General features: G+C 41.5%; 1 protein-coding gene, 1 non-coding gene and 1 pseudogene across 2 annotated transcripts; all 3 read left to right on the top strand.

Moving 5' to 3' along the window:
* Positions 1–989: 989 nt before the first annotated feature.
* Positions 990–1,157, top strand: LOC132542152 (U1 spliceosomal RNA). Its single transcript, XR_009553278.1, has one exon. It is a non-coding gene; the product is annotated as a U1 spliceosomal RNA (small nuclear RNA).
* A 1,105-nt stretch (positions 1,158–2,262) lies between these two features.
* LOC103113415 (olfactory receptor 1E5-like) lies at positions 2,263–10,938 on the top strand (annotated as a pseudogene).
* A 51-nt stretch (positions 10,939–10,989) lies between these two features.
* On the top strand, positions 10,990–11,949 carry LOC103113409 (olfactory receptor 3A10). The gene has a single exon (XM_007522944.3). The coding sequence runs from the start codon at positions 11,002–11,004 to the stop codon at positions 11,947–11,949; it is 948 nt and encodes a 315-aa protein (XP_007523006.2). The 5' UTR covers positions 10,990–11,001.
* The last annotated feature ends 2,635 nt before the right edge of the window (positions 11,950–14,584 follow it).

The raw sequence follows: 14,584 nt of genomic DNA, 5'->3' as shown, positions 1-14,584 counted from the left end.
ATGGAAAATGTTTCACTTCAATCATCACTAGAGAAATGCAAATTAAAAACACATTGAGATTCCACCTCACACCTGTGAGAATGGCTTACATCCACAAAACAAGAAATGATAAGTGTTGGCAAAAACTGAAGTAAAAGGCAGTCTGTTGCACTGTTGAGAATGAAAATTGGTAAAGCCCCCCATGGAAAACAGTATGGAGGGGCCTTTAATAAGCAAAGATAACAGTATCTTATGATCTAGAAATGCTTCTTCGAGGCATAGACTCAAATGAAATGAAAACACTAATCTGAAAGATCGTGTGTGCCCCTATGTTCATAGCAGCCTACATGTCTGTTAACAGATGACTGACTAGAGAAGTAGTATAAAATGAAGTACTACTCTACAATTAAAAAAAAAAAAAACAGAAGCTGTAGTGTCTTTCAGGATTAAATGGTGGCTGGAGGTAAAGCTAGTAATGAATTTAAAGACAACTACTAGATCATTTTGATTATATATAGGATATAGGGATTTGAAACTTATAGATTTATTTTAAAAAGTAGCCAAAGCTATCTTTGTAAAGTGTGTGGGTTATTATTGGAGGCTAGAGGGTGGCACAGGACTTTGGTGGTGAGTGCAGTGTGGAACTCTACTCCTGTGATGTTCTGATACTGTAAACCATTATCACATCACTGATGCAGATTAGAAACAATTAAAACATTGAAAAATATGAAGTTAAATAATTTTAGAGTGTGGGCAGTAGGTTCTTTTTGCGACTAAGGCTACACTTGTAAAAACTCGATAATCTGTGAAAGAGGAAGATGTGGAGTCCTGATCACTTTACATCAGAATGTCGTATCTACTAAGTAAAAGGAAACACAAAACATGATTAAAAGAAACCTCACTGTGTGAAACTTCAAAAGCCATTTAATTGGGTTGTATTCCAAACAACAGTTTTGTGGACATGTCTTTTATCACATTGCTATCAAGTGCTGCTTTGCTATCAAAAAGATTTACTATCCTGGCAGGGGAGATACCATGATCATGAAGGTTGCTTTTGCAAGGTAAGGCTTCTGCACTGCACTCCAGATGTATTGACTGACATCTGTGATTTCCCCAAATCTTGGGAACTCAACTGCATAATTTGTGGTCATGGAAGACTGCACTTATGCTTTCACCTGGGAAAAGTATTTACACATGATGTTTAAAGGTATCTGACAAAGGTTAAAAATGATGCAGAGGAAGATAGTTTTTTTTTTAAACAACAATATATAGCTGTCAATTCATATTTCACAGTCTGGTCTCTTAAAATGGATAACAAACCTGAACATATACAGGATTACTGAAAACGGTTGTCATGACACCCAGTTCATGGAGTTATGAAGGCCCAGAACTGGAGCAAGGAGCATATGAAGCAGAACTGAATTGAAGTGCTATGAGGCTGCACCCACTGAAGCTAGCTGAAATCAGTTCAGCTGTTTACTGAAGCTGTAGCTGGGATAAGCTGAGAGACTGGTAGCTTGCAACTATTATGAGAAAAAGAATTTACTTTGGGCTTTTTAGGATTTGGTCATCTTCAAGATGAGTAGTTGTCCACATGACCTACCTAATCCTAGTTTTATATAGATACCATTCTGGATTCAATCTATTGGGTTGTTGTATCTGTTGGGTTGTTGGAAAAGTCATGCCAGAGCTTTTCTACATTTTTCCAAAGCAAGAATACTTCAGAACATTTCTGACACCCCAATAGATAGTCTTAATTCAAGAACATTAACTCAAGTCTATAGGACTAGGGCAAGTTGAGAGCAAGGAAACCAGATAGAATGAGGTGAGGCGTGAGGATATGGCCAGTGGCATGAGTCTGTGGAAGAATTCCCAATAAGCAAAATGTGGAAAGGGGCAAAGGAATGTTTATTTGGAAATCCACTGACCAGAGAGGTACAATGGACAGACGGCAAAGAGAAACCAACTCTTTTTTTTTTTAAAGAACTTTAAAAAATTTTTTAATTTATTTACTCCCTTTTGTTGCCCTTGTTGTAGTCACTGTTGGATAGGACAGAGAGAAATGGAGACAGGAGAGGAAGACAGAGAGGAGGAGAGAAAGATAGACACCTGCAGACCTGCTTCACCGCGTGTGAAGCGACTCCCCTGCAGGTGGGGAGCCGGGGTTTGAACCGGGATCCTTATGCCGGTCCTTGTGCTTTGCGCCACCTGCGCTTAACCCGCTGTGCTACAGTCCAACTCCCGAGAAACCAACTCTTAAGAGGCATAGGATGTGAGGGCCATATGGCTGCATTATCTGTCACTCTGTTGATTGTCAAGGTAAATTGGGCTTATCAGGTTGGCTAGGTGGGTGTCCCCTTCCTTTTTCACTGCTCCATGTGCGGCCCTCTCAAAGCAGCATGCTCAAAGAGGACAGCCTTCCCCGAGGGTATACAAGTAGCTTCACTCCACTGCTAGAACCTCCAAACTCTGATGAGTCCAAGAGAACATGGTGTTTTTATATAAAATTGTATTGCTAGTTTACAGTGGGATTTTGATGAATTTTTCATTCAATTACTGGGTAAAGACAGAGAGAAATCAAGAAGTAAGGGGGAGATGGATAGGGAGAGAGACATAGAGATACCTGCAGTACTGTTTCACTGCTTAGCAAGCTTCCCTCCTGCAAGTGAGGACTGGGGGCTTGAACATGTATGTTCAACCAGGTGTGCCTCTGCCTGCTGGGATTTTTTTTTTTTAAAAACACTAATTGGGAGTCGGGCGGTAGCGCAGCGGTCAAGCGTAGGTGGCGCTAAGCACAAGGACCGGCATAAGGGTCTTGGTTCAAGCCCCCGGCTCCCCACCTGCAGGGGAGTCGCTTCACAAGCGGTGAAGCAGGTCTGCAGGTGTCTGTCTTTCTCTCTCCTTGTCTCCCCCTCCTCTCTCCATTTCTCTCTGTCCTATCCAACAATGAAGGCATCAATAACAACAACAATAATGACTACAACAATAAAACAACAAGGGCAAAAACAAAGGGAAACTAAATAAATAAATATTAAAAAAAACATTTATTTACTTATTTATTTCCTTTTGTTGCCCTTATTGTTTTATTGTTGTAGTTACTATTGTTGATGTTGTTGTTGTTGTTGGATAGGACAGAAAGAAATGGAGAGAGGAGGGGAAGACAGAGACGGGGAGAGAAAAACACCTGTAGACCTGCTTAACCATCTGTGATCGATTCCCCTGCAGGTGGGGCCTGGTGGGATTTTCATCTGTTTTCTTGATTTTAATTTTACAAGTCATCGATTCCATGATTGGGATCCATATCTTCTTTTTTTTAAGATGAGAGATACTCACAGAGAGAGGCAGAGACAATGACAAAGACTGTCGGACCAGAGTCATACTAAGCTCCATCTTTGGAGGAATAAGCTGAATATTTTGGTGTTGGAGATTGAACCTGCGACCTCACAGTCTCAGGCATAAAAACCTTTTGCGTAACCATTATGTTGTTTCCCCAGCATCCGGGATCCACTTCTTTAAAGATGATGATGAGTAGGGCACCAAAGTAAAAATCTCTAGGTGGAGGGTGAGGATAGATGTTAAGCTTCACTGGACGGGGGGATTGGACACAGACCTTTGCGGCTGGGAATGGTGTTAATACACACTCCTATTAATTTATAGTCTCACAAATTACTATTCAATTTATAAGAGGGAAAAATGGATCAAATATCTAATTTTTTTTTGTCTACTGGGTTATCCCTGGGGCTCAATGCCTGCACTACAAATCCATTGCACCTGGAGGCTATTTTTTCATTTTTGTTTATCGTTTATTATTATTGTTGTTCTTATTGCTGTTGTTGGAGGATAAGACAGAGAGAAATCAAGAGAGGAGGGGAAGATGGGGGAGAGAAAGACACCTGCAGACCTGATTCACCACTTGTAAAGCGACCCTCTGCAGGTGGGGAGCTAGGGCTCAAACCAAGATCCTTATGCTAGTCCTTGCACTTTGTGCCATGTGTGCTTAACCTGCTGTGCTACTGCCTGACCCCCTAAAACTTTTTGTTGCATAGACTATAGCTCTGAGTATATATTCCTTCAACCTAAGCACTTAAGACTTCAAATTAGTAATCAAATTGAATTTTAACAGTGGGTTCAGATTGTTAATACATTTCTAATAATGACTTGTTCTTTGAAATATTCACTCTCCTAAAAGCTTAGACCAAGGAGAACAGAAGCAAATGGTGGTGTCCTTTATAAGATATAGCTATAAGTAAATAGAATAAAAGGGCATACATTTTGGTGAGGTGTTGTATGCTACAGCAAATCCTAACAGTGGGATTTTCAAAGTTAACCCAGTTGCCAAATTATTTGGATATAGCTGTAACTAGCTATTACTTTCTTAAACCCTAAGAAAGCAGGAACCTTTCCCTTTCTCTATAAAGCCCATATTTCTTCCAGTCCTGAAACCTCTAGGGTGGGGCTCACTTTCCTACATGTTTCTCTCAGTTCATACCAACTAGTACTGCACCTGCTGATCCCAGCCCAATCAATGCAACCAGTACCACCTCAGTATGTTTCACTTCGGACTGCATCCAGAGACACTGGGCATGGAATGTCAACCCACCAGCTTCATTACTCTGTTAAGACCTTTCCTTGCTCATAAGACTCCTTAAATTCATTTCAGGTAGTGCACTTATTAACAAACCTCAAAATCTAGATATAGACTAGGGCCCATGAGATAAGGCATATGTATATATATGTGTGTACAGAAGTTGGAGGAAGACATATACCTTAAGGCATAAGTGCACAGTAGTTTACAGTGAGTCAATAAATGTAGTAAGCAAGCAGAAAGACCTAAAAAGACACCATAAATTACCTAATGAAATAGTTTCTACTTAGACTAGATATTCTCCTCACCTACTTCCTATCCCACATCCCTCAATCATCCAAATTTAACCTTGTCAGACAAAGTAAGGACTACAAAAGCTGAATAAGAGCAAGAGACTGTCATACTTTAATGATGACTCTTTAGTCACAAACAGGCCATCCCATCACCTGGGGCCCTAGTCAGGGAGTCCCGGGATGATGGACCTAGATCTCTAACAAACCCCTTTCACCTCTGTCACTGGTCATCTCCATCAAGAACAACATAATGGGCCCCTCTGTGGGCCCTTATCAGACCTGGCCCTCAATGTGCATCAACAATGGTAAGGAACGTTCCATTCTCCGAAGGGAGGTTGGATAGCATGCTCTACCTATCACCTGAGGATGGTTGGTCCTGAAATTGACGCAACCTGGAATGTTCCTAGTCATGACCTTGTTATGTGAACTCAAATATACAGGGATGCAGAGGTTACATAGGCTCCTGTGCTGAATACGGGCCTCAGATCAAACTGGTGGGGGTTTACAGTTAACAATATTTATATACTTTCCCCTTATTTGGTAGCTACTCTCTTCTCTGATCCAGCTTTCTGGTTTCTTTTTTTTTTTCATACTATGACACCATCCCCTCAGACAATCACTTAGGTCTCCTGCATATTAGATGGCAGGCGCAGGTAAAACCTTGTATAGTCATGGGCCCCTTGAATATCCTACAATAGACCTACTAGCTTTTTCCAAAATGGAGACCCTAAATCTTCATCCGTAGTATTCCAGCCTTTAGGTTCATGATTAGTCAACAATTTTCTCTGCTTTTTATGTTAACTCTTTGTCAGCCCCCAGGTTCGAGATGCTACCATGATGCCAACTGGACTCCCAGGGCAGGCATCCCCACCACTGTGTTCTGTAACCCTGCTTCCCTAGAGCTGTGCCCCATTAGGGAAAGACAGAGACAGGCTGGGAGTATGGATCAACTTGACAACGCCCATGTTCAGCGGGGAAGCAATTAAAGAAGTCAGACCTTCCACCTTCTGCTCCCCATAGTGCCTCTGAGTCCATATTCCCAGAGAGTTAAGGAATAGGAGAGCTATCAAGGGAAGGGATAGCATACGGAGTTCTGGTGGTGGGAACTGTGTGTAATTGTACCTCTCTTTTCCTATGGTCTTGTCAGTGTTTCCATTTTATAAATAAAAATTTAAAAATTAAAAAAAAAAAGACTCAAAAGAAGATGAAGACATTTGTTCTTAGTATTCTGCTTGGTTGGATATACATTGTAAAACTAAGACATAAAAATGAAAGAGAAAATAGGACATACTGTAAATGTATACCAGGACAACAAGGCATGAGAACGTAAAAACAGAATTACCTGGAAGTGTGTAGTCAGTCCTAATGTTGCACCAGAGAATACAATACACACAAACTGTATTGGAAGGGGAAAGGAATAGCAAAAGACCTTCGGATGTCTATGTTCAATACATGGGTAAACCTCAATGAATAGTCATACTCCACTGTGCTCTCCACCAATATGTTGTGATTAACTGCAGAATAGAAAGGTTGGAAACTAGGAGACAGTATGATATTTTGGGGAGAGGTAGATATAACAGCAGTAGCAGAATGCTTTTAAGGGTTTTCCCAGACAGTTAAGGAACTATACTTACCTCAGTGATATGCATATAAGTTATATTTAATTTAATTTAATTTTACTTTACTTTTTGCCACCAGGGTTATCACAGGGGCTGGGTTGCCAGCACTATGAATCCACAAGTCCTAGTGGTCATTTATCCCCTTCCTTTTCCCTTCTTTCTTTCTTTCTTTCTTTCATTCTTTCTTTCTTTCTCTCTTTCTTTCTTTCTTTCTCTCTTGCTTTCTTTCTCTTTCTTTCTTTTCTTTCTTTCTTTCTTTCTTTCTCTCTTTTTTATTTGATAAGATAGAGAGAAATTGAGAGGACAGAGGGAGTTAGAGGGGGAGAAAGATAGACACCTGCAGGCCTTTCTCACCATTTGTGAAACATCCTCCCTGCAGGTGGGAAGTGAGGACTCAAACATGGGACCTTGAGCATAGTAAGGTGTGTGCTCAACCAAATGTGCCACCACCCAGCCCCTATTTTTTTCTATCTTGGTTTAAGAAGGATTTAATGACTTGGGAGAGTTTCTCTTATATTGCCATCCATTCTATATACCTGCATTTGCTTATGGCATAGATAACAGGTCATTTTAAAATGCAGTTTTATCTATACCCTGGGATATAGTGTAGGCTATTGGATTGTAGTGAGAGATTCTGCCACACTGGAATATTATGCAAATGTATTTTCTTGGAACATGGCACAAATACCATTGATAGTTTCTCATTGACCAAGGAGCAGAACAGTCTTCCATAGTCTTAAAATAGTCTAGGATACTCATTCTTGTCCCTACTTGTATGTATGGTTTCTCCAATGTTCTATCATCCCTCAAAATGTAGGATCCATCCACATAAAGACTAGTGTCAATTCATTTTAAACAATGATTAATGTCCATACATAAGCTCTCCACCCCATCTTCCTCCAAAGTATATTCAGATGTGATCAGTGACTGCATTAACTCACAGTTCTAGGCCTCTGAGACAATTTGTCCAAGATAAGTCCTAAGTAATTACGTTACTTTTAATGAGTTCCTCTAGGATCTGGACTCCTCTGGGATCCAGGGTCCCTTAGGTCCAGGGCTATGTAGAATGGGAGAGGTGAGGAAGCATGTCATAGATAAAGGTGATGACTAAATGCCTGCTTTAGTGAAAAAAGGGGTTCGGGACTTGGGGGTCAGGGCTCTGGAATCACCCTTAGACACACTGGGTAAGTTGGGTAGAGGGTGATCGAGCTCTTTCCTTAGTATCCTCCCAACCTGAAGGTATGGATTTCCTAAGCTGTATAATGTTCTGCAGAAGCTTTTTAGTCAGGATAGCCCTACTCTCCCCTTTCTACTAGCAAGACTTCTCCATGCACTAGGACTATTTTGATTAACATTCACCAGTACAACCTTTTAATCAGCAATACATTCATGAATACGCCTACTCTGAAATACACTCTCATAAGATTGTGTAATTTCAACATAGTGAACTCTTAAAGTAGGCTTTTATGATCTTTGTAGTTTAGAATCCCCTGAAGAGGAGGAAAGAGGTGCCAGGGTGTTGGAGGTTGGCTTTGAGGTTCTGGTGCAAAAGGATCTAAGTTGTGAGTGACAGTGCTTTGCAGACACTTACCATGGAGAGATGGGAAACTGATGTCAATAATGCTACTGTAATTATCCATGAACCTTCCAGTAAAGATTTTTTAAAAAGTTGCAGAATATTTTCAAAGGGGTAGATAGCAAAATGGCTATGCAAAGAGTCTCTCATGTCTGAGGCTCCACAGTCCCAGGTTCAGTTCCCTGCACTGCCATAAACCAGTGCTGAGCAGTGCTCTGCTTAAAAGAAAAAAGAAAAATACATATTTAATATGCATATTTACAAACTGTATAATGTTGGCAAGAGAAAGGAGCTACCAAAAAGATAGTCTCAGACTTATGGATGGAGCACCCGAGTCCCTTTATTGATATGGAAAGCCAGTGCAATAGGGACTAAAGGAATGACTGCATAAATTATGAATTATGATGGGATCTTATCTAAAGCAAGGGATTTTTGGAGTGTCTTGATGATTATGTGCTAAAGAACAAAGAAAACACATAATTTTTTTCATTGCTGAGATCCTGATTATAGAGAATTGCAGTAATCATTATGATGATAGTAATATAATGTATTCTTTCGGAATTCTTAATAGATCATGTATCATAGAAATATATTCTTTTTGAAAATCAAGTTTCAGTGAACACTTTAACATCGTCCTAAAAACACTGGACTCAACATGTCAAGAAGGAATCAAATATCCTCTCAGAATTCATCCTTCTAGGACTGCCCATCCAACCAGAGCAGCAGCCTCTGTTCTCTGTCCTGTTCCTGGCCATGTATCTTACCACAGTCCTGGGAAACATGCTCATCTTTATGCTCATTCGCCTAGACCCCCACCACTACAAGCCCATGTATATGTTTCTCAGCAATCTGTCTTTCTCAGACCTCTGCTTTTCCTCTGTCACGATGCCCAAATTGCTGCACGACATGCAGTGCCAGGTCCCATCCACCCCTATGCTGAATGCCTGACCCAGATATACTTCTTTCTGTTTTTGGTGACCTGGAGAGCTTTCTCCTTGTGGCCATGGCCTATGACCGCTATGTGGCCATCTGCTTCCCTCTGCACTACACCACCATCATGAGCCCAAAGCTCTGCCTCTCCCTGTTGGTGCTGTCCTGGGTGCTGACCACATTCCATGCCATGCTGCACACCCTGCTCATGGCCAGATTGTGGTTTTGTGAGGACAATGTCATTTCCCACTTTTTCTGTGATCTGTCTGCTCTCCTGAAGCTGGCCTCCTCTGACACTCAAGTCAATGAATTTGTGATCCTATTTATTGGAGGGCTTGTTGTTGTTGTCCCATTACTCCTCATCATCATGTCCTATGTACAAATTGTGTCCTCCAATCTCAGAGTCCCTTCTTCTCGGGGCATCTGTAAGGCCTTCTCCAACTGTGGCTCTCACCTCACTGTGGTGTCACTGTTCTTTGGAACAATTATTGGTCTCTATTTATGTCCATCAGCTAACAATTCAGCTGTGAAGGAGACTGTCATTGCCATGACCATGGAATGTGAACTCAGACCTACAGGGTTGCAGTGGTTACACAGGCTCCTGTGCTAAATATGGGCCTCAGATGAAACTGGTGGGGGTTTGCAGTTAACAATATTTATATACTTTCCCCATAGTAGGGAGCTACTCTCTTCCCTGATCCAGCTTTCTGTTTTTTTTTCCAAACTATGACACCATCCTCACAGACAATAACTTATGTCACCTGCATATTAGATGGCAGGCTTAGGCAAAACCTTGTAAAGTCATGGGCTCCTTGGAACATCCTACAATAGACCTACCACTTTCAGCAAATTAAGTGCTGAATGAAAGAAAAAGATGGAATCTTGACCTCTTCAATATCAATTGATACCAAAACCAAACATCATAAGAATTCCATGTTTCTCTTTATCATACACAATGACACTTCTAGAGTCTCAATAACAACATATGTCTCTTTAAGAGATAGTACAGAGTTAAGGTGCAGACTTGCAAGTCAGACAGCCCTAGGTTTGAGACCCATCTCTGTCAAGAAGAGCTTTAAAAGCCTGAGCTATTTATCTAACTTTTCCAAACCTCAAAGAACATTCATAGAAGTAATATTGGTTTCCCCACAGAACTCTGTGACAACTTTAATTGAGGAAGTACATATGAAAGTCTTAGCACTGTACTCAGCTTACATCTAAATTGTTAGTAGTTTTTTAAAATTGCTCTTGTATATTCCATGTTTAGTTTCTGTGTACTTATATATGTTGGTTTTTTTTTTTTTTGCTCATTCTCTCTCATTCTCTTTTTAATGTCATGAGATCCTGTCCTCTTGCTGGTCACCATGCTGCTACTCTTCTCTACTGTGTTTTCTACAACCTCATACATTCTGAGCTAGTCAGGGACAACTCTTTAATCACTATACCGTAATATAACCTGAATAGTTGTTGATAATACTGAAACACAGGGCTAGGTGGTGGCACACCTGGCTGAGCATACATGCTATAATGTGCAGGGACCCAGGTTCAAGCCCTGGCCCCCACTTGCAGGGGAAAAGTTTCACTAGTGGTGAAATAGTGCTGCAGGTCTCTCTCTCTCTCTGTCTATCTCTCTCTCCCTCTATATGTACGCCTTCCCTCTCCACTTCTCTCTGTCTCTATCTAATATGTAACAAGCAAAATTAAATTTAAAGAAGACTGAAACACTTCTATAGCATATCAGTAATACATATCATGTCCTGGGTCATCAGAGTAGTTTCTTCTGCCCCAACACCCTCCTTGGAACCCCTTGGATCTCTATCTAAACCAGTAATTAAAGGGACACTATCTGGCACAGTACAGGCCTCCTACCTGTTCAAGCTCTAATATCCATGCCTATCAGTGGTTCCAGGCTTTACAACTCTGGCATCCAGCAGCCAGAAACGAAGTTCCTATTAAATGCCACATTCTCTATCTTGGCAGATGTGAGTCTTCTCACACCACAGCCTTCAGCAGTTGCCTATGGATCCAGGTACCTGGGGGAACAAGACAGCCGTCACTGAGTTCATTCTTCTTGGCTTAACAGAGAACACAAGACTGCACTACATTCTTTTTGTTGTCTTCCTCTTTGCATATGTAGTCACAGTTGGAGGCAACTTGAGCATCCTGGCAGCCATCTTTGTGGAACCCAAGCTCCACACTCCTATGTATTACTTCCTGGGGAACCTGTCTCTGTTGGACATAGGATGCATCACTGTCACTGTCCCTCCAATGTTGGCTTGCCTCCTGGCACACCAGTGCAGGGTTCCATATGCTGCTTGCATTTCACAGCTCTTCTTTTTCCACCTGCTGGCTGGTGTGGACTGTCACCTCTTGACGGCCATGGCCTACGATCGATACCTGGCCATCTGTCAGCCCCTCACCTACAGCACCCGCATGAGTCGTGAAGTCCAGGGTGTGTTGGTGGGCATTTGTTGCACCATCTCCTTCGTCAATGCTCTGACTCACACAGTGGCAGTGTCCATGCTCAGCTTCTGTGGCCCCAATGTGGTCAACCACTTTTACTGTGATCTCCCACCCCTTTTCCAGCTTTCCTGCTCCAGCATTTACCTCAATGGGCAGCTATTGTTTGTGGGGGCCACCTTCATGGGGGTGATCCCTATGATCCTTATCTCAGTGTCCTATGCGCATGTGGCAGCTGCAGTGCTAAGGATCCGCTCAGCTGAGGGCAGGAAGAAGGCCTTCTCCACCTGTGGCTCCCACCTCACTGTGGTCTGTATCTTTTATGGAACTGGCTTCTTCAGTTATATGCGCCTGGGCTCAGTCTCAGCCTCAGACAAGGACAAAGGAATTGGAATCCTCAATACCATCCTCAGCCCCATGCTGAACCCAGTCATCTACAGCCTCCGGAACCCCGATGTTCAGGGTGCCCTGAGGAGGGTGCTCACAGGGAAGAGACCCCAGGAGTGAGAAGCAGGAACATCGTGAGAGCCTTCCCTCATAGAACAATGCTCCCCCTTCACCCCCACCCTCAACCCACACATACTTTCTGAAGCTGAAGACTTGCACGTGGGCAGGGAGAATTTTCTGGACTGGGTTGACTCATGGGAGGAAAGTGGGTAGCCAGTGTGGGCCAGCATACAATCTGGTTTGCTGTGGATTGAGAAGAAAAGCTACTAATGTTCAGGAACAAGAGTATGTAAATACCTGACAGAAGATATACTGAAGACAGAAGGGGGGGGACGCAGTAGATCAGAAAATGGGACACAAGTTGACTTTTAAATTATTTTAGGACTAAAGTCTGTTCTACTAAAATATTTTCAATGTTAATTAAATCTAGTTCTTTTCCTCCCCATTTAAATATATTTTTACTTACTATTTGATACAAACAAAACAAAATTGAAAGGGAAGGGGAGATAGAGAGGGAGAGAGACAGAAGGACACCTCCAGCCCTGCTTCACCACTTGTGAAGCTTTCCCCCTGTAATGTGTGTGCTTTTCCTGGTGCACCACTGCCTGCCCCCTTATCCCCATTTTTTAAGATATAGTTTTACTACTATATTGCATCTTGATTTTTTTTTACATTTTATTTTATTAATAAAAAGGAAGCACTGACAAAACCATAGGATAAGAGTAGTACAACTCCACAGAAATCCCACCACCTAAAGTCCGTATCCCACCCCCTCCTTTGATAGATTTTCTATTCTTTAACCCTCTGGGAGTATGGACCCAGGGTCATTGTGGGATGGAGAAGGTGGAAGGTCTGGCTTCTTTAATTGCTTCCCTGCTGATCATGGGTGTTGACAGGTTGATCCATACTCCCAGCCTGTCTCTCTCTTTCCTGAGTGGAGTGGTGCTCTGGGAATTCAGAGCTCCTGTATACATTGGTGAGGTTGTCTATACGGGAAGTCTGGTTGGCATCATGCTAGCATCTGGAACCTGGTGGCTAAAAAGAGAGTTAACATATAGAGCCAAATTGTTGACTAATCATGAACCTAAAGGCTGGACTAGTGCAGATGAAGAGTTGGTGAGGGGAGTGTCTCCATTTTGTAGATAGTTAGTAGGCATATTTTAATTATATTCCAAAGGGCCTGTGGCTATACTAGTTTGATTTTAAAAGAGTTTCTTCAAGATATTGAGAAATAAGATTTTGAAATCCAGTCAGGGTCCACGAACCCTAGAAGCAGTATGTTAGGAGCTGTCAGAGCATCTTAGCAACATCTTTAGAGCAACTTTTCAAGTACCTGTCCCTCTTCAGTCTGTACCGGAGACACCCAACTACATGTCACCACATATAGACACCCACTTCTCTCTGTTTTTGGATGTCTCTATCTATAAATAAAGTCTAAAAAAAAGGGGGGCTGCACCATTTAAAAAAAAAGAATGAAAGAAATCTCTCATTCTTGCAAAGAATTTGAAATAGATCAGTTAGAAAAATCTGGTTCTAGAAAACAAGGGTTTAAAACCCAACAATATCCAAAGACTGGGACTCTTTCCACTTTGAGCATATTACCGTGGTGGGTGATAATATGAGCTGAGCAAAGTGTTTTCCTTTCTTTTTTTTCTGAAATAGTTTTCATCTCTGCTTTGCAAATGTGAGCAACTCAAGTTTCATGTAAATGTTTTTAGCATAAAGTTGTTTTTAAATAAAGAATGGACATACTGACATAAGTATGAAACATGAAGATGTATAGATATATTACTAAATTTATAAAGTGATGATAATGTCATATATATTTGAGTCCAGGTTCAGTCACCAGCATTACCACATGTCACAGCTAAGAAGTGCTCTGGTCTTGGGAGTCGGGCTGTAGTGCAGCGGGTTAAGCGCAGGTGGCACAAAGCACAAGGACCGGCATAAGGATCCCGGTTCGAACCCTGGCTCCCCACCTTCAGGGGAGTTGCTTCACAGGCGGTGAAGCCGGTCTGCAGGTGTCTATCTTTCTCTCCTCCTCTCTGTCTTCCCCTCCTCTCTCCATTTCTCTCTGTCCTATCCAACAACGACAACAACAATAATAACTACAACAATAAAACAACAAGGGCAACAAAAGGGAATAAATAAATAAAATAAATATTAAAAAAAAGTTTAAAAAAAAAGAAGTGCTCTGGTCCCTTCCTCTCCCCACCCTCTGTTTCTCTTGCTTATGAAAATAAATAAATATTTAAAATAAATAAAATACATGTTCTCATTTGAATATTGCACCTGCACAGCTACGTATCACCCACAACCAGGACAAGTGTTACAGAGTAAAAAGGCGAGTTTTGACCATCTTCATTTTGTAGATAAAAATTACATAAGTACAGATTAAATATATGATGTTTCAAAGGCTGTAAATTTAGTATCTAGGGAAGTTTCGAAGCACTTCACCTTCCTCCTGCCTGTCTCTAGTAAATCAGTAAAGAATTCAGAATCTAACAGTGCTACTGATTAAGGTGCAATGGGTCTAAAGAATGGGGGGGAAGTACAGTTAAGTGAAGAGCCTTAGAAGGACATTGGGACACACAGGATTCAAACCCATCCTCTTCTTGGTTGTAGCCTTACACTACACCAACTTTCCAAGCATTAAGTCATTTATCTATAAAACTGACTTCTTTGGGGCCTCTTT

The sequence above is a fragment of the Erinaceus europaeus genome, chromosome 12, assembly GCF_950295315.1.
Source record: "Erinaceus europaeus chromosome 12, mEriEur2.1, whole genome shotgun sequence".
In the NCBI taxonomy this organism is placed as follows: domain Eukaryota; kingdom Metazoa; phylum Chordata; class Mammalia; order Eulipotyphla; family Erinaceidae; genus Erinaceus; species Erinaceus europaeus.
Note: the sequence above shows the minus strand (reverse complement) of the source record. Positions and strands in the feature narration are given on the sequence as shown.